General features: G+C 34.7%; 1 protein-coding gene across 3 annotated transcripts in view; it reads left to right on the top strand.

The window, feature by feature from the left end:
* Positions 1 to 401: 401 nt before the first annotated feature.
* Positions 402 to 20,332, top strand: part of GREB1 (growth regulating estrogen receptor binding 1) — a 95,490-nt gene continuing 75,559 nt past the window's right edge. For all 3 annotated transcript variants that reach the window (XM_074208504.1, XM_074208511.1, XM_074208499.1), the window contains exons 1-9: positions 402 to 1,821; positions 2,913 to 3,059; positions 5,463 to 5,591; positions 7,989 to 8,102; positions 9,259 to 9,402; positions 12,060 to 12,245; positions 14,294 to 14,644; positions 18,146 to 18,274; positions 18,627 to 18,752. In XM_074208504.1, the coding sequence (XP_074064605.1) occupies positions 1,611 to 1,821; positions 2,913 to 3,059; positions 5,463 to 5,591; positions 7,989 to 8,102; positions 9,259 to 9,402; positions 12,060 to 12,245; positions 14,294 to 14,644; positions 18,146 to 18,274; positions 18,627 to 18,752 (1,537 nt within the window). In that variant the 5' untranslated portion in view covers positions 402 to 1,610. The remainder of the gene's footprint in view (positions 1,822 to 2,912; positions 3,060 to 5,462; positions 5,592 to 7,988; positions 8,103 to 9,258; positions 9,403 to 12,059; positions 12,246 to 14,293; positions 14,645 to 18,145; positions 18,275 to 18,626; positions 18,753 to 20,332) is intronic.

The raw sequence follows: 20,332 nt of genomic DNA, 5'->3' as shown, positions 1-20,332 counted from the left end.
CCAATTTGTTTTTTTAATTCCTGAAGTTCCATAAGGTCAATTTGGAATTTGGAGACTGTATCTGTCCAGTACAAATAGGAAATGGAAATATGGCCATGGCAGATTATTAATTTAAATAATATAGTGATTTGAATGGGATAAAGGCACCTAACTTGGATTCTTTCTTTCTTCCTCAATTCTAACTTACAAATTATTTTTGAAAATTAGAACAGCAAAAATTTCATTTTTATATGCCAAGTTTGCCTCTTTCCTACCTCCTTTACTAAAATCAAACATCTTCTTTTCTGTTTTAATCAGTAGATGTGCTTTCTTCCAATCCCTTTACCAAAATTAGTTAATGGGATTTAGAACTTAAAAGATCTTAGTTTAATTATCCCATTTTATAAATGAGTTAACTGAGGTCCTGGAAGATGAAAGGACTTGGCCTAGGTCACCTTCATTGTAAGTAGCAAATTTAGGATTCAAACATAGTTCTGTTTTCTTCTTTATTGCATTTATATTTCTTTTATTCTCTCACTTTCTGAACTTTTATTTGCTTCAATTATTCTTATTCTTTCCTTAGATCTCTTACTCTATCTGAGGGAAAAAAAACTTTCCAAAAATATTTGCATGGCCAAGCAAAACAAACTCCCATATTGACCATGCCTCATTGAATTCATCACCTCTCTCTCAGGAAGTGGCTAGCATGATATTCACAGCTGGCCATTGAATAAATCAGAATTGCTAAATCTTTCAAATTTTGTTATATTGTGGTTTATAAATTGTTCTGGTTCTGATTACTAGATTCTATATCAGTTCATAAAACTCTTTACAGGTTTCTCTGAAAATATATTTTTGTCTCTTATGATACAATAATATTTAATTTGCAATTTGGTCCTAATTTGGGTGAATAATTATTCCTGTGAATTGGTTGTATTATTTGAATTTGCCCTGCATATATGTACACACACACACACACACACACATGGTCATAATTTGCTCATCCATTCCACAACTGATGGGCACTCCATTAGTTTTCAGGTACAGACTGTGAAGATATAAATTACTATTATTATTTTTTTTAGTTTTTTTTGAAGGCAAATGGGTTTAAGTGGCTTGCCCAAGGCCACACAGGTAATTATTAAGTGTCTGAGGCCAGATTTGAACTCAGGTACTCCTGACTCCAGGGCCAGTGCTCTAGCCATTGTGCAACCTAGCCGCCCCCTATAAATTATTTTTTATACATATGGATTCTTTCTTTACTCTCTTTAAAAAAAGTCATTTTTTTCTTTAAGTCTAGACTAGTCTTCTTTCCACTATCATTGATAGCTATGGTATACCCATAACTTATAAAAGTATGTGGGTAGAATACTTTTTCTTCCTTTTTTTCAAGTGTTCTTTTGAGAAACAATGAACTTAAATCATGCAGTACAGAGTAGATGTTTGATAAATGTTTGAGTTGATTATAGATCTGAAAGCATTTTGGGAAAAAGCACCAAAAATGGATTTTCATGACTTCCAATCAATGATATGATGGGCTAAAGGGGCTTTTTAGAGATTCAATAAATTATTTCATCTATTCAAAGTACTTTGAAAGAAAAAAAAATCTTTACAGTTGGACAACCAAATTCATGGCTTTTCATGTTATTTTTTTTCTAGGTTTCTCTGGGAATTGTGTTGGCTGTGGAAAGAAAGGATTCTGTTACTTCACTGAATTTTCCAATCACATCAATCTTAAATTGACCACCCAGCCGAAGAAACAGAAACACTTAAAGTATTATCTGGTTCGGAATGCTCACGGGACTCTCATGAAAGGCCCTTTAATCTGCTGGAGGGGCTCCGGTTAGTTAGCCCAGTTGGCTTGGCAGGATTTTGCCTTTCACTAACTTTGAGGGGGGTCTGAGTTAATGGCAAAAGGGTCTACTTAAGTAAACAAAGAGCCCCGAGGTCCAGAGGATGGCCTTTATAGTGTGTTTAAATTTTGAGATACTAGAACAATTTGGTGATAATTGTTTCTTATTAGAGATGACCACTTTGCAATAGAAGAATTTAACCCAGCTTTAAAATTAGAGTAGAAGTGATGTTAGAGATCATCTCACTTAATTTTTTCAATTTATAAATGAAAATTTGCTTGAAAATCACCTGGAGAGTAGAGAACAGGATTTTAAACCACAGCCAACTGCAGATTTCTCTTTTTTACTTTGGGAGAGAAAATAAACAGTTATTAAGTGTCTACTGCATACACACCAGATACTGTGTGTAAACTATTATTTCATTGTATCCTGTCAACAATGTTTTTGCCTTTAAAAAAAAATTCCCAGTGATTAGAATAGTGCTTGGCAGGTAGTAGGCACTTACCAAATTTAAAGCCACTATAAAGGCCGTACTCTCAGATTGTTTACTCAAGTAGACCCTTTTGCCATTGATGGCTGTCTTAAGGCAGGAACTGAAGAATAATTTCCTATGATCCTCTGTCCCTTTCTTCCAAATGTCTAGTTCCCTTATCATAGTGACAGTATGGCCTTTACTTTCATTAGGGAATTTAAAAACAAACAGTGGAGTTTAAGGGCTAAGATTTTTTTTTTTTTTGCTGGTTATTGGTGAGAGCTTTGTGCAAGGGGTGGTAATGAAGTTGGTCTGTAAATAGTGGGTGGGAATCTAGTAGGTGAAGTGTTGGAGATGGAAAGTAGTCCATACATAGTAAATTAAGTGAGTAAAGACATGACTGTGATAAGGTATGCACTCTTCTGTCTCCATTTCCCACTTTTCTCCCCTTACCGTGGTACTTGCCAGTGGGACCAATATCATACTGCCATTTTCTCTAGTTAATAACATTCATTGTTTAATCTGATGTGACTGACAGACGACCAGGCAAACTTTCACCTCCCCCAAAGGATAATGTCATTTTTGCTTTCATGCTAACTTTTTTTCAGTTGAGCTCCGGAGCCGGCAGTTGTCCTCAAGCACTTGTTCCAGTTCACTGTTCCAGGCTCCAGAGAGTTCAGCCCCTCCAGCTGCCTTCACAAGTGAGCCAGTTCTAGTAGCAAATCCAAATGTTCCTATGGGAACTCAACTGACAGGTAAATGATTGTAGAGAATCATTTAGAGTTGTTAAATCATTTCTATACATGCATTATTGCTTACAGGATGAAGTTACTTGTATTTTTCTTCTCTGAAAGAATATTAATTGAAAAGCAATAATCTGATTTATATAGCATAGAATTTTGATTCTAGATACATTGCCAGTCTTCATTTCAATAACAACTAGGTAGGAAAAAAATTAGAATCTTTTGATTCTAAGAAGGGGAGAAAGGCAGTATAATCTAGGCCATAAGAATACTAATTTAAATTCAAATTCACAGTCTACTATTTAATATCTGAATGACTTCAGGTTTTCTAAGTGACTTGAGGGCATCATTTATCCTTTTTGGGACTTAGTTTCCTTATCTGTAAAATAATTGAACTAGAATTAGACTAGAAAGCTTTTGAAGTTTCTTCTAGCTTTCAAGTTTTGATCCTATATGATTTTTACTTATTTTATTTTATTTAAATTTTATAAAATTTATAAAATTTAAGTTTTTCTCCAAAAATTGTATATGTATAAATTTCCATACATATTCTAACAGGTACAAACTGAGTCGACCTACAAGTCTGAAGGTCATGTGAAACCACTTTATTAATTTTATATATTTTTATATTTATATATATTATATATATATTTATATATTTTCATGAAGTTTAGGAAGAGGATAGGACTAACTGCTGGAAAAAACCTATGGAATATAGTGGATTTGAGCTTCAGACATAGAGCTAGCATGCCAACTAGAATTGGAGCAAACCATAAATTCTGTTTGGGTTGGGGTAGGGGAAAAGGTATACACATATTTGTCCAGAATTCCTTTCTGTTTTCAGCCCTGAACCTGTAGGATAGAGATTGTTAACTATTTTCTGCAATAAATGAAGGTATTTACTTTGGGCAAGTCATTTAAATATTCCTTTGCCTCAGTTTCCTCATCTTTAAAATGGAAAATGGAAAAAAATGGGAAAATGGAAAAAAAATAATAATATGTACTATCCAGGGTTGCTGTGAGGTTTAAATGAGGTAAATTGTAAAGCACTTTGCAAACTTTAAAATGCTGTATGAATGCTAGCTATTATTACTACTACTACTTTTATTATCCTCTTTGGTAATTTGGTAAAAACTAAGGATCTCTTCTCAGTGTAATAATTTTAAAGTGTGGAAAAATACATAGGATCATAAAGGAAACAAATATAGTGAAAATAACTGTCAAAACATTAAAAAGAAACAAATTCACAGATACCAGGGTATTAATTCCTTGCTCTAGGATATTCACCTGCTATTGGGAATATAGTAAAAGGAAATATTTTTGACTTGTTTATTTTTTCCTGCCATGAGTTACTGTAAGAAAACTAACAGAAAGTTGACTGTCTCCCTTCCTTCTCAGAAGGTCTGAGCCAACTTCTCCCCCTTGTGACCAAGTTGAGGAAAGGGAAAAGATAAACACAAACACCACAAGAAATAAAAAGTTACTCACTTTCTTCATTAGAGATGTTAAGAATCATGCTGATGGTATTTGTGATTTCCAACCTGTTCGGATGGAGAATTATCATAAACAATGCAATTGGCAGGAAAGCTTACAGGCTTATATTCTTTTATGATCTTTAGACATTCCTTTCTTATCTGTTGAAAAGATTATAATGGGGGTATCCCCAGTAAATGAGCAACATCAAATGACTGTCAAATACCTAGAGGGTGGTGTGTGATATCTTTTGTAGCTGAGTGACAAACCAAATCTCCTAGGCTAATTTTGCTGAGGGTGTTTGGGGGACACTATACTCCCTACCATTCTCTCACTGGGATAGTTGCTATATTTGAAAGCATCTTGGGGCACTTTGTGAGCCATTACATTTTAGTATGAACTTCAATTGGTATCACAAGTCCTTAGAGTTGAATTAGGACTTCATTTGACTAGAGGGTGACTCAGAGTAAGTCCTTGTTCTCAAGTTAAGCACTTCTCAAGTTAAATTGTACAAACTTCAAATCTCTTGGATAGTTCAATGAATCTGAATAAACTCAAATCATCTAGGTAGTTAGTGCCTCGATCCTTTCTCTGTGTAGGGGTGTGATAAGAGTAGATCAAGATAGATGCAACTATTAGCAGTCCCTTGCAAGTCCTAAATTGGTTCTCATCTGTATTCTTAATAGACAGTAGGGAATCGACCTGGAATTGTGGAGTGCAAGTTCCCCATAGTGGTTTCGAAAGACCTTCAGACTTGTAGGTCGACTCAGTTTGTACCTGTTGGAATATGTATGGAAATTTATACATATCCTCTCAGAAGAGCTGAAATATTAGTTTCTGCACTCTAACCTCAAGGGTTTGAGCAATGAACAATTTAAACAGTAAAGTGGAAAAATAGCTATAGATCCAATATAGTGGGCTTCTCTCTCTTTTTGGTTTCAGGCACTACATCTGATCATCCTCTTCAGATGTCAACAATGAGTCCAGCTGTTTTCAATGGGAAAGATTCACCCAAGCATCAACAGTTAGTCAAAAACAATTTGTCAGTCCCAACAAGACCCTCGGTATTAGGTAGCTTCACATTTCTCTATCTACCCACATAACAGGTCATTTATTGCCTCATGTTCTTTTGGAGTAGAATCTGATCTTGAGAGCCAATATTGGTGGAACTGATAAATGTTTCTTTTTAAAAAGATTTTCTGTTTTAAATTACAGCAAATCTACAGGTATTTACTGAGGGTGATATATTATGGGGCAAAGGCAGAATGATACGGCTTTCAGAGCACTACATTGGGAGGTATTGGATCATAGATCTTGAGTTGGATAAATCCTCAGAGAAAATTGAATTCAAACACCTCATTTTACAGTTGGGGAAATAGAGCCTCAGGGAGATGAAGGCCATTCAAGTAGTAAACATCAAAGCTGGGATTTGAATTGGGTGCTTTATTCATTGTGGCCAAAATGAATTTAGTGAAGTTGCTTCCTCAATCTGTGCCTCAGTTTCCTTTGAGCAGTATAGTTAAAGGACCCTTCTCAGTCAGGAATACCTGGTCTCAAGTCTTCCTGCTAAAACATAGTAGCTGTATGACCTAGGATCAAGTCATTTAAACTTTTAATGATTAGACAACTCTGGAAGATCATAAGCTCAGCTGAGCTGAGTTTACAGTCTCCCTCTGTGGAAGAAGCTTTCTCCCATTGATGAAATTGCAGGGGTGTGTGTGTGTGTGTGTGTGTGTGTATGTGTGTGTGCATTTATGTATGTACCTGCTTCACATAGCATGTGATGGGGATTAAATGAGAAAATATACCTGTTTGATTTTATTATCATTGTGTTTGTGATATGATGCAGCCCCTGTCTAACAGGATGCTGCCTTTTAAAATATGATCTTATTGAAAGGAAAAAAATAAATACAGTTCTTCTTCCAGCTTTACTTCACCCTCTTTGCCATGGATTTTACAATTCTGTCAGTTGGATTGAGACCAAGGTTATCAAGGCACTCTTAGCTAATGTAATCTTTCTTCTACATCTTGACTGATGAAAAGTTCCATAATTTCCCCTTTCTGGAGACTGAGGAGCCAGCAATTTCTTGATAGGCTTGAATGTCAGAATATATCTAATAAAATGAAATTTTAAAGGAGTGGGTTAAAAAATACTAACCTTCATATGTGCAAGATGGAGGAGTAGCTAGATTGCTACTGAATGACTGTAAATGCAGTGTGAATTAATAGTATGATGTAGCATCCGGAAAAGTTAATGAGAACCTAGGCTACATCAGCAGAATCTTAGGGTACATAGGATTAAGGAAGAGATGATCCCATTTTACTTTGGCCTGATCAATGAGAGCTGTCCCCAAATGAGATGATCTGCCTCAGGAAATAATGAGTTCTCTATCACTAGTATTCATAAAGTAAAAGCTGGATGATTGCTTGTTTAGATATGTTTACAGAGGAGTAGGACCCTGGATGTTGTTTGAGATGACTTCCAATTTTGAGAATTTGAGTTAGAGGGCTAGATTTGGAGTTAGGAAGAACTAAGTTCAAATCCTGTCGCAGATGCTTCCTTACCTGTATGACCCTAAGCAAGCCATGAAATCTCTCAAGCTCATTTTCCTTAATTGTAAAATGAGGATAATGCTAGCAGTTGTGTCAAGGGTTATGCTACCTATTATGTATACAAAGTATATACTGGCTAACTTGCTCCTGATGCTTTGAACAATTCATTAGTTTCTCTCCTTTACAAATGTCCTACAAATCTCATTGGGACATGGAGGTGATTCTAGTTGGTGAAGGCTGTAACAGTGGAGTAAAAACTCTGGCAGATTATATGAAGTTGGTAAGATCTGGCTACTGATTATTTCTTTGAGGACCCACTTAGTTAAATATGGAGAAAATAATCATCAGTTGTATGATTGCTCTATGATGAATTCTATGGCACTGGCAACCTACTGTTTGAGGAATGAACATTGAGGAATCAGAGATTCCATCTCTTATGGATTTCCTCTTGGAAGCATTATCTGATGGGAAACACCAGTGAAGAGGTACTGCCACCCTGTGGTGAAAACTGGTTGAGTATAAATTTATGAGCTAGTTCCATCTGTCTCTAGGAAAAGTTCAAAACATCAAAGTCTCTAGACACATTTATAAAATGAATGGGATAGTTTTAAAAACATGTGGGAAGGAGATTTAAAAAATCATGGCATTTCTTGTGATATGAAAATATATCAGATCTTAAGATTCAAATTAAAGTCATTTATGTGAAGCCAAACATCTCCTGAGCCTTCCATCAGAGCAGTTTGTAATGCTAGCAGTTCCAAATGTTTGATTGCTTGTTCAAGGTCAGCTAGCAGGAAAATAATACTAAATAAGACAAAACAAACAAAAAATAAAAAAAAAGTCATGGAAATGCTGAAAAAAAATTTGATTGACTTGTTTCAGGTACTAATGTTGTTAAATCTAAATGTCTTTTAGGCACTTTAACCAACTCGGGCCCTCCCAAGAAACGTCACAAAGGGTGGTCCCCAGAATCTCCATCAATTATTGATCCTTGTTATATACAGACAAGTGCACACAGAATGAAAACTGGTAACAGCAGGGTGATTTTACAACAGTGGCTTTGGGCTGGATGAAGGGAGGGAAGGAAGAGAACTCTATGTAGTATTTTACTAGATTGGGTCAAACAGGTACATTCCCTAAATGGAATTTTCATCAGACCTCATATTTTTAATAATAGGTTTGCTCATGGGAAACGAGTCACTTAATATTAAAAAAATTTCTGTAAAATTATTTAAATAATTCATAAATTATAATTGTTATATAATAATATAATCACATATAATGTGATTGTTATATAATCGATGAATTATGGATTTATAGATTATAATTATTAGTTTATGAATAATTTATAAATTCTTAATTTATGCAAAATTTTGATCTCCCTGCAGGCAAAAAGACTACAGAATAAGTATGTTTTATATAATTACACATTGATTCATTAATTATATTAATCCCATATTAAAATACATATAAGTTAATTGGAATTAAAAGTGATTGTAAGCTACACAAATTTCTATTTTGCATTTATGGAGGGAGTTTACACATTGGGAGTTCTCCATATTCATGAAATTAGTGCAGTTGTTAATGCAGTGGATAGAACACTAACCCTGGAGTCAGGAGGACCTGAGTTCAAAATTGTTCTCAGACACTTTTAGCTCAGACCTGGGCAAATCACTTAACCCTGATTGCCTCCCCACTATCCAAACTTCATTCATGAAATCACAGGTTTTGATACCATCCTCATCACCAGATGATGATAATTTAGGTAGAATATTAGTCTGAGAGTCAGGAGATGAAGGTTTGAGTTCTGACTGTAACACTGTGGGAAAATCACTTTAACTATCTCAACTTCAGTTTTAAAAATATTTATTTATTATCCTGTGATTTAGAAAATGAGCATACTAATGCTTGTTCTTTTAACCTCCCCTGTTAAGGAAAAACCCTTTTTAAACACTGAAAGTGTTTTTGTTTTGTTTTTTAAACCCTTATGCCAAGAGACTAAACAAAAGTTGACTTTTGTGTATATATCTGTATCTAGCTTATGTTATCTATGTCTGACTCACTAAATTAATAAGAGACTGATTTCAGATGGCTAAAAGAGTCAAGGTTTGATATGTGTGTTGGTGTTCTTATCTTTTGTTTTTGAGTGTGTTTAATCCTTTCATTTTGGTGACTGCATTCCTAGACAGTGCAGCAGTGTCCTGTCTGCCCCAGGCAGGTTTGGTGGGACCAGCTACAATCTCATCTCCTGTGGTAGCTGCTGGAGAACCTGTTTCTGTTCCTGATAACTTACTGAAAATATGCAAGGCTAAGCCTGTTATATTTAAAGGTAAATACATCAGCAGACTCACTTGGGGAACTGGTTTAAAGAGAAATGAATGTGTTCTTACAGTTACAAAACAATAGAATGTCAGAACTGTAGTTCACTACAAGGTAAGTATGAATCAACAATATTGAAGAACAGTATGATATGATTCTGAAGAAAATTAATGATATCTCAGAATGTATGAAAAGCATTAGTAGAAGGATAAAGTCCAAAACAGGAAATGATAGCACCACTGTACTATTTCTAATCCAACACACAAACACAGTTGTCAAACTTTGCTTTTTCTACCCTAGGACACCTCTCATACTTAATCCCTTCTCTCTGTTAACATGCTCACTTCCATGTCTCTTAGACTGTTCCAAAAGTTGTGTTGTTGGTCTCCCTGCATCCAGTCTTGCCACTTTTCAAGTCATTCTCCATATAGTAACCACTTGGGGGAATTAGGAAAAATTTCCAAATCTTGAAAGGAAGGGGAGATGTTGGAGGTTGAGGTGAGAACTTCATGTAGTACAGGCAGGAGGCATCAAGTACAAAGACAAAAAAAATGATAGAATATTAGTATAGGGAACAGTATATACTATTCCTGGAGCATGGGTCTGAACATGTCATTCTCCTATTCAATAAATTCAATAAAAATTACTCCTTATTCCTTTTATGACCAAGTATAAACTCTTCTACTACCTTTCTACCCTACCTTTCCAGCCTCAATATTCCATACTTTTCTTCTCTAATTCTATGATACAAACTGCTTTTCTTATCACTTTAACCTATATTAAAAAGTTAAATAGGTAAAGCACATGAGAAACATTGGATGTTATGATGTTGGGAGTCCAAGGTATTATCTATAGGACATAGTAGATGATTCCCTAGGGAAGAGGAGAAAATTTGGGGAGGCAGAGGAACATTTCAGCTAATAAATTCTAAACCTAGTACTTGGAACATATTATGTATATAATAAAAGCTTACTGATCAATTAGTACTCTAAGGCAAGTTTTATCCTCAATACTATCACTTATTTCCATCCTGAAAAGATATTCCTCAGGAGTTACTTTTTTGCCAATAGGCATATAGTTCCTTTAGTGCTAAGCTCTTGGTAGCCAGAATTAACTTGGATGTTATCAGTTATTTCTCTAGAGGAGATTTCTGACTTGGGAGGGGGTCAGATGATGGAAATAGATAACTTCTGGGAGCCTGGTATTACTGATTTTGGTTTGTTACCCAAAGAATTCCTTACCAGGGAAAACAAATCTCTTTTTCCTCAATTCCAGAAGGCATTAATGGAAACTGTTTAATTTTAGCCTGTGGAGTCATCTGACCCTGTTTAGCAGTATTCTAAGATTCCTCTGAGATTATATTCATTTTAAGAAGAACATAGAAAATAATTGAAGTGAAAAATTATCCAATTCTTGCCCTAAGGGAGTCTCTCTTTTCTTTGATAATTTATCACACCTTCTTTCTTAGAAGTGAAAGACAAAGGCTTAGAATTAATTTAGCCCAGGTTGAAAAACCAGGTTGGAATTCATCAGAGTAGAAGGATGAAATAGAATTCAGGACCAAGATTGTCAACCTGAATCAGACAGTCAATCTTGGTGTTAGTAATCTTCTTTATTTGGTAGTCCCTTTGCTCCATGCCCAGACTTCAAGACATGATCCAGGAGAGAGTCAGTCCTCTTTGTGTACACAATTAGTCAGGCAGGGATGAAGAACCTGAATCTCAGGGGAGGTAATAAATTTTTTTTTGATCTGATGAAGATGAATAAGAACCAAGGAGACCCAGATCGATAAATTCCTATTCTGGAAAAGCTAGGCAATCAGTTTAGACAATAGAAGTGTTATTTAAATTTTGCATCACACCCTATGTTAAATGCAATGATGCTAAATAAAAGTTGAGCTGCAGAAATGTTCCTTTGGCGATTTTTAATCTAGCTTTCAGGATAAAACTTAATCATATATATATATATATATATATATATATATATATATATATATATGTATGAAAAATTAGATACTGAACACATTAGATGTTATAGGGTTGTATATGTTTATAATTACAAATGACTGATCTAGACAATTGCTATGTGATCTTGAACTAGTTACTTTACCTCTCTCAGTATGTTTCCTATAAAATAGGCACAGATTAGGGTGAGATTATATTATCTGTAGGGTCAAATTGTCATAGAAGCATTAAACTCTTAGGGAGTCAAAAGTCAGTTCCTGCTCTTAAGAAGCTCACTGTCTTATGGGGGGGGGACAACATGCAAATGATTATATCTGAGTAAAATACATTTAGGAGAAATTGAAGATCTTTAATGGAGGGAAAATAAATACTGACAAAATTTTGCCTACTATTTTCTAGGCAGTGTTTTGAAAGGGATCAGGAAAGGTTTTTTGCAGATGATGGATTTCAGGTGACTCTTGAAGTAAACCAAAGTCCCTTTCTACTTTGGACATCCTATGATTCCCAAGTCCTGCAGAGATTTGGAGAAGAGAAAATTAACTTCTTTTGAATTGTGACTTCAGGAAGAAAGTGGAATTTGATATCGACTTCTTTTAAATGCTTTCAACTTTCAACTCTTAGAAATCAGGGGTATTTTATATAAGGGTGTATGTGAAAAAAGATTTTGTACAATGTATGATCAATGATCATGCTTCTTTTCTAGGTCATGGAAACTTCCCTTACCTTTGTGGCAACCTTAGCGATGTCATAGTAAGCTCCCTTTTGTATACTTGCTACCAGAATTCTCAGTCCATATCTCGAGCTTATGAACAATATGGTGCCTCCACAATACAGCCCATATCAGAGGAAATGCAGCTTTTACTGACAGTTTATTATCTTGTTCAGCTTGGTGAGTATCCTTTTTTTTTTTTAGGCTTGGATGGGCTTACTCTAAGCATGATAATGATAAATAATCATGTGATATAATGGGATTGTTGCAAATTAATGATGATAGTTTGATGTGAGAAATATATATTTTAAAAGTATTTATAAAAGTTTTTAGGGGGCAGCTAGGTGGTGCAGTGGATAGAGCACCTGTCCTAGAGTTAGAATACTTGAATTCATTCAAATCCGACCTCAGACACTTAATTACCTAGCTGAGTGGCCTTGGGCAAGCCACTTAACCCCATTTGCCTTGCAAAAACCTAAAAAATAAAAGGTTTTAGGACATTATGAAGTCATTACACCTATTTTTTTGCTATAGAATATGGAAAAATATAGCAATGAGTAAAATTAAATGATATAGAATTAAGTAAAACTGATTTAACTTTGCATTTAGTTCAAGTGTTTGAATACTCCTTTTTTCCTCATTTAAAGATGATGTTGTCTGAATTTATTTTCAGTTTGATTAAAGATTATTCTAGATGTTTGTACAATGTATTTTTTTTTTTTGCAAGGGAATGGGGTTAAAGTGACTTGCCCAAAGTCACATAGCTAGGTAATTATTAAGTGTCTGAGGTCCTCCTGACTCCAGGGCCAGTGCTCTATCCACTGCGCCACCTAACTGCTCCTTGTGTGATATATTGAAAGCATCTTCTTAATAGAATTGTAATACATGGTCTTCTCCCAGGCTTTCTGTTCATGTAGCTTCAAGGTCTTGCATTCTACATTTTTTTCAAGTGACTAAGACACCCAACTAGCTAGGATTCCAAAAGACCAGTCTGAAAGTGATAGGGGAGAAAAAGAATGATGCTTTCTGAGGGAGAAAATTTGGACATCATTGTGATGAAAATCTAATCAACAATTCTCTGGATGGTTTAGGTACACTCATTAAATATCTGTCCCTAATTTCAATGATCTGTTCCTTTAACACTGGAGAAATGGAGGAGGAGATATTTTCTTTACTCATGTAGCTTGTCTTCCCGGGTTCTGGGTAGATCCCAGCTAAAACCTGAGTACTTGCTCATCTGGTGAGTTTTTTCCCCTTACTTCTATATGATATAGATATTTGCTAAGCTCAGTATTTAGATTTCTTCTGTAGTTATCACTTGCTTAGAGTAGATACCTGATACTTGTAGAGTGATAATAGCTAGTACTTGTATATTAAGTGCTTTACAGATATTAGTCACTTTATCCTCAAAACAACCCTGGGAAATTGATGCTGTTATTATCACTATTTTTATAGATAAGGAAAGGAAACTGAGACAGACAGAGATTAAAGGACTTGCTCAGAGTCACAGTTAGTAAATGTCTGAGGAAGGATTTGAACTTGGATAAGGAGATAGAAAATCACTGTTGTGTTGCAAGAACCCCCCCCCCCCCAATAGTAGGACTCCTATTGAAAAATGATTGAACTTCCTGGATTCTATACACTGTACCATCTAGCTGATCTTTGTAAGAAAACATTTATGTATAATTTAGCATGGTGTTAAGAAAAGAACACTAGATTTGAATCCAGAAAGTCTGGGTGTGACAACTGAGTCTGCTGCTAACTACCAGGGTGGTTACTAACTATATAAGTGATTAACAAGTCACTTAACCTCTCTGGGATTCAGTTTTCTCATCTGTCAAACAAGAAGATTTGGCTAAATGACTTCTTAGATCCCTTTCTCTAAGTCTTCAAGACTTAGTATTTGCTTTATAAAATTAGTCTTTGTTCTTACAAAATATCTGTGCATTTTTTAAACTTTAAAGTTTAAGTATAAACTCCTAATATGAATTTTTGTAATTTATATATCTATTCAATATATGAAAAATTATTTGGTGGACATTTTCCACCAAAATAAAACTCATTATTTAAAACAAAGTATTCACTTTTCTTTATTTTGGTACTTTTAGTCTTCAGTGGATCAATCATGTCAGGAAAGCAGATATGCATTTTTATTCTCTTCAAAATAAACACTTGTAATAAATTACAAGTCAGCCTTTTAAAAAAAAACCAAACTTTTTATTTTTTAGCTTCAGACCAGGTTCCTCTGATTGAAGATCTGGAGCAGATATTTATGCGTTCCTGGAGGGAGTCCCACTTGACAGAGATCCGCCAGTATCAACAAGCAACGCCACAGCCCTTCCCTCAAGTTCCTAGTCACATTGCCCCTGTAACATCAGCCCAACTTCCATGGTTGGCTGGCTTGGCTGCAAGTTCTTGCAATGACAGTGTGCATATCATTGAATGTAGTTATTCCTTGGCTGAGGGACTTTCAGAGATGTTCAAGTTGCTGATCGAAGGGAAACTTGTGAAAACGAATTATGTTGTTATTATATGTGCATGTAGGAATACATCTATTGACTCTTGCATTGCAGTTACAGGTGAGTCTCATTTTCCCCTTCCTTTTTTTCTCTGCAGTCTGTTTCCTAGAAGGCTTTCCCTTCTCTTTTTTGCCTGTTGAAGTTTGACCAATATTTTAAAGCTCAGTGTAAACACCTCCTCCATGAAAATCTTCTTTATTGAGTGTTTTGGTTTTATTACCTTAATAAACTATAAACATCATTAAGTCAGGGAGTGCTATAAACATTTAGAACATATAGGTTTAGCATAGTCCCTGACTTGATAGTTACAACCTATTAATGTAATAAGACTTACATTTATGGACACAGACACTTATTTGTGTCTAATAGTAGTTATCTCTTATGCAGGGGGGTAGGGAAGAAAGAAAAAAAGGGAAAAAAGAAATTTGACTTATAACTTTATTATATTTAAAAGGAATAGTAAGTTGTATGTAGATTTGAAGTTTCCTAAATCAGTATTTTTATTATATACTACATTTTGGAATTGCTTGTCTTATTAAATATTAAATTAAAAATGAAATAAAGTCAGGGACTATGTGTTATTCACATTCTGTATTTCTCTAGAGCATTATAGATTTTAAATTTATGTATAGTTTAATGTTGTTACTTTTATCTATCCATGTAAATAATGCTCTATTTTGCCTATATTTGATCTTTGATTTTCTGTCTTTGGTATAGGCACAGGAGTTGATCATGTCAAAGTAGTAGGAATGCAGAATTCTTCAAACATCTTTTTAAATGGTAAAACATAAGATGAAGAGAGATATATTAGTGAAAAGCTTCTAGAATTTTTTGGGTTGGCAGGGTCACAGAAGTAAAAATAAGTCAGAGACTTTAGAATTGAAAGGTAAATTAGAATATCATTTTATTGATGATAAAGCCATATGATAAGACTCATATGGTTTAAGTAAAATGTCTTTTCTTGTTTGCCTGTTGAGTCTCTAACCTATATTTTAATGTTTAACATCAATGCTAGCTGGTCTCCATTTTTTGTTAATCAGGAATTAAGAGATTTTCCCAAAGACACAAAGGTAATAAAGAATAGAATCAGGATGTCTTTAAACTCCAAATCTAGAACTTATCTATTACTTTACATACTACCAATTCACAGGATGACTAGTCAAGGCTGGTGGAGTTTTGATCTTAGATAAATCTTAATAGGGAGTAATCTGAGAGTAAAGTTTAGAAAAATATTCACACCCTATGACCCCTAACTTCTACTGTTAAGCTTTGATAAAACTATATATATGGACTGGACCTGTTGTTTCATTTTATTGGATACTCTTGGATGAATTCCTACTTGATTTTTTTTACCTTCTCTACAATATGTAATTTTAAAAATTTGCTTGATTAGAATTAGTTTTAGAGTAATATAGAATAGAAAATGAATGGAGTATAGTGGCTAGAGGGACAGTTTTGGGTCAAGAAGTCTAGGGTTCTCTAGGCCTCTGATATATGCTTTGCTGTGTGACCATGTCACTTAAATTTTTTTAAATTCTAAATTATAGAAGGGTTACTGGTCTATATGAGTGGAGGGAATTTCAATTCAATACAAAATGTATTTTTATAGAGGCTACTTTGTGCTAGACAGTGTGCTAGATGAGGTGATTAAAAACAAAAATGGAAACCATCCCTGCCCTTAAGGAACTTGCTTATTATCCCTTATCTTCCTTATTTCACAGAGAAATAAATAAAAAAACAATTTCAGGTGGGAGTGCTAGCAACTTGTGGAAGGATCAAAAAATTAAATTTTGATTTAATTACAATTAATTCAAGTAGAATTGAAGCTTGAATAGAGCTAAGAATTCCAAGAGGTGGAAGTGAGAGTAGCATTTCAGGCTTGGTGAAAAACCTTGTGTAAAAATGGGACATGGAAAGTTGTTTTTGGAAATGGCAAGTTGGATACTTTGTTAAAATCTAGAATGTGTGAAGAAAAAAGTAATTTGAAATCCAGAAAATAGGTTGGAGCAATAAGATTAAAATATAAAACAATGGATTTTTAACTGGTATGTCTAAAATCTTATTGAAATTTTAAGCTATACCTGAATTAAGACTTTTGGTGATTCTGAGAATTGTTCTAGAAGCAACAGGGAGCCACTGAAGCTTTTGGAATAGGAGAAGGACATAGTTAGATCTGTGTTTAGGATTATCAATTAGGGAGTTGTTTGGAGAGAAGACAGAATGGAGGAAACCTCTATGATAGTGGTCCAGGTAAGAGATGAGGATGGCCTGTGAATGAAAGGAGAGGAGAGGATAGATGGGAATGATGGTTCCAGAGGTAAGAGTTATCAAGATGAGACAACTGATTAAGTTTATAGGGTGAAGGGGGGTGAGGAGTGAAACTTTGAGAGTGGAAACATATTGGTGTCCTCAACAGAAATAGGGAAGTTAGAGAGAGAAATGTCCATATCAAGAACTCCCTTGAGCTCACAAGTATGGATTCCAATTCCCCCCATTAAAAAATTAGAATCAGTTTGCAATTCTCCCATGGGAGGGGGTAGAAGAGAAAGGGAGAGAAGAAATAGAATCTGGAACTCAAAACTTTAAAAAAAATGTTTAAAAATTGCTTTAACATATAATTGAGGAAAAATAAAATATTATAAAATTAGATGGATTGATAATATCCTTTTCATGGCACTTTCTACATATATTGGTATAGGGTAGGTATTTTCTAATAATTGCTCTAAACCATGATTGTCCAAGCAAGATAAAAAAGAAATTGTTGTTTTCTTTTGAAAAATTCTTTTTCGGTTTTTGCAAGGCAAATGGGGTTAATTGGCTTTCCCAAGGCCATACAACTAGGTAATTATTAAGTGTCTAAGGCTGAATTTGAACTCCTGACTCCAGGGCCAGTGCTCTATCCACTGCGCCACCTAGCTGCCCCATGAGCCACCTAGCCTCCCTGAAAAATTCTTGACTAGATTTTACTGGGCTAATGTAGTTAAAACCTTTTGAGGATGGAAAGGATATAAGAAAGTGAGAGTTCTATATACAGGGGTCCAAAGAACTATAAATAGAGCCCTAGATTACTGGAGTTAGAACAAACTTCTGACAGGAAAAACATCAGAACTGGAAGAAATACATTAGATAAAATTGTCAGAGCTATGACAGGGCTTTTTTATTTTTCCTGTATTGTGAACCCCTTTAGCAGTTTGGGGCAGTTTAGAGACATCTATGAACCTCTTCTCAGAATAATTTTTAAATGCATAAAATAAAATTTGTAGGACTGTGAATTATATTGAAATACAATTATTAGCATATTAAAAAAAATAAGTTCCTTCACCCTAGATTAAGGATCCTGGTTTTAGGTTACCTAGTCCAAACTTAAAAATTTTTTTTGAAACAGCTCATTAATTCAGAATTCTTCATTAGATAGTTGAAAAAAACTTTTGTCACCTTAAGCATCTTCATTTTAGGCTTATGCAAATTGTATTCCAAATAACAATAATGATAGCTAATATTTATACAAAACTTATTATGAACCGGCACTGTGGAAATATACTGAATTGCACTATTTTATAGGAAAATATCAGGCCCGGATTCTCTCTGAAAGCCTCTTGAGCCCAGCAGAATATCAGAAAGAAGTAAATTTCGAGCTTGTGACTGGAAAAGTGGAATCTTTAGGCGCCTTTTTTAGCACTCTTTGTCCAGGTAAGAAGTAATGGGATTTATTATCAACTCCACAAATCTGTGTGATAGAAGGAAACAAACAAAAAAGGAAAAACCAGAAATATATATTTGATTCTTCCTAGATGTTTTATGGAGAAAGATATAATGGAATGGAAATTTTTGACCTGTTAAAAAGCTTTTTCTTATGTCTGGGGCATTGTATTTTGACCCACGTATTTTATTTTGTGCTGACCTATGTTCTGTCCATTGTATGATAAAGTAGTTCTTGATGGCTGGCTGTTTTGACTCTGAATATAGGACTCATAGAGCTTTATTATGTCTACTCACAAAAGATTTTGAACATGCTTCTATTTCTCTTCTCTATATCTGGTAGAGGGTGACATTGATATTTTGCTGGACAAGTTTTATCAAGAAAACCAAAGCCACATTTCCTCTTCACTTAATACATCAGCAAATAAACCAGCAGTCCTGGATGCCAGTGGGACACCTTTGTGTACAAGTAAGTAACAAGAGTCAGCTTGGATGATTTTGAATTTGAAGGTAGCTTTGGATTTGTCCTCTGACTGTTAAGACTTCAATCATAAGAGCCTTTAATTATTTGCATCAACAGAAGACCCTGCCTTCTGGCTTCCTCAACAAGGAATTAACAAAGAGGTCTATTTATCTCAGTGGGCTAGATTTTTCTTACTTATCTTTGAGTTGCCTTCTGTCTTCTAACAGAAACTCATTCTATTATTTACTCTCCAGGTCTTGGGAGAGATAAGATTTTATACTTTTCATCCTCTTTTTTTCTCACTGTAACTGTGTCCGTAGTTTGCTTAAATTCTCAAATGGGATAGCACCCTTGAGTTTTCTTTGCGTGCCCAAAGAGGAAGGTGACCAGAATGAGAAGCAGCAGGAATATAATATAGGAACTTTCAATTGGACATTTCTCAGTAATAAAGAAAAGGGTTTTCTCTATATGATCTAATTGTTAAGGTCCTTTCCAGATATTTGCCTTAGGAAATCTCTTCTGTGACAATGATTTTTTTCCTTTAATTTCAGGCAATAGGATTAAGTGACTTGCCCAAGGTCACCCAGCTAGGCAATTATTAAGTATCTGAGGGTAGATTTGAACTCAGGTGCACCTGACTCCAGGGCCAGTGCTCTATCCACTGTGCTACCTAGCTGCCCCCTTATGATGATCTTTTGAAAGAAGAAGGGGTATGTAGTTTAGAGTAAAAAAAGTTTTGGGTGATAAAGTATTTTCTTTGACTTGAAAAATCTGAAAGACTATCATCTAGAAGAAAATAGTTACTCAATCAAATAATTTCTTTTTATTTATTAATTGATGTTTTATATACATTTTAACTTTTATTATTCTGAATGTGACAGATTCCAGATCATATGAGTATTTCCAACTACAAAGATCAGAAAATGAAAATTTTACATAAAACTACTAATCTCTATTATGTAGCATTGAAAAAAAGATCTCTAATACATTCATTATATTGAACCCAAAGCTGTCCTGTTTATGTGTTTTCCCCCCTTAATTTTCTTCTCTTCTATTCAGCTAGATGACGGAGTGGATAGATCTCTGGGACTGTTGTCAGAAAGAACTGAGTTCAAATTTGACTTCAGATACTTATTAGTTGTGTGATCCTGGACACTTTGTTTGCTTCAATTTCCTCAATGTTAAGGGAGGATAAAAAATAACATCTACTTCCCAGGGTTGTTATGAGGATAGTTAAAAAGTGCTTCACCCAGTGCCTAGTACACTTAAATTCCTTCCTTCTTTCTCATTCTGTATACTTTAAAAATACTGCATTGATGCTCTTAATTTTTTTTTATCACTTACAGTTACTCTTACCTCCACTGTCTCTTTTTTTAGTTTTTTTTTTGCAAGGCAAATGGGGTTAAGTGACTTGTCCAAGGCCACACAGCTAGGTAATTGGATTTGAACCCAGGTACTCCTGACTCCAAGGCCGGTGCTTTATCTACTATGCCACTTAGCCGCCCCGCCTCCACTGTCTCTTAATAATTCCACATTTCCAGTGTAGTCAGTAAGTATAGATAAACAGAACAAATCCACATATACAC

This window comes from Macrotis lagotis, chromosome 1, assembly GCF_037893015.1.
Source record: "Macrotis lagotis isolate mMagLag1 chromosome 1, bilby.v1.9.chrom.fasta, whole genome shotgun sequence".
Classification (NCBI taxonomy): Eukaryota; Metazoa; Chordata; class Mammalia; order Peramelemorphia; family Peramelidae; genus Macrotis; species Macrotis lagotis.
Note: the sequence above shows the minus strand (reverse complement) of the source record. Positions and strands in the feature narration are given on the sequence as shown.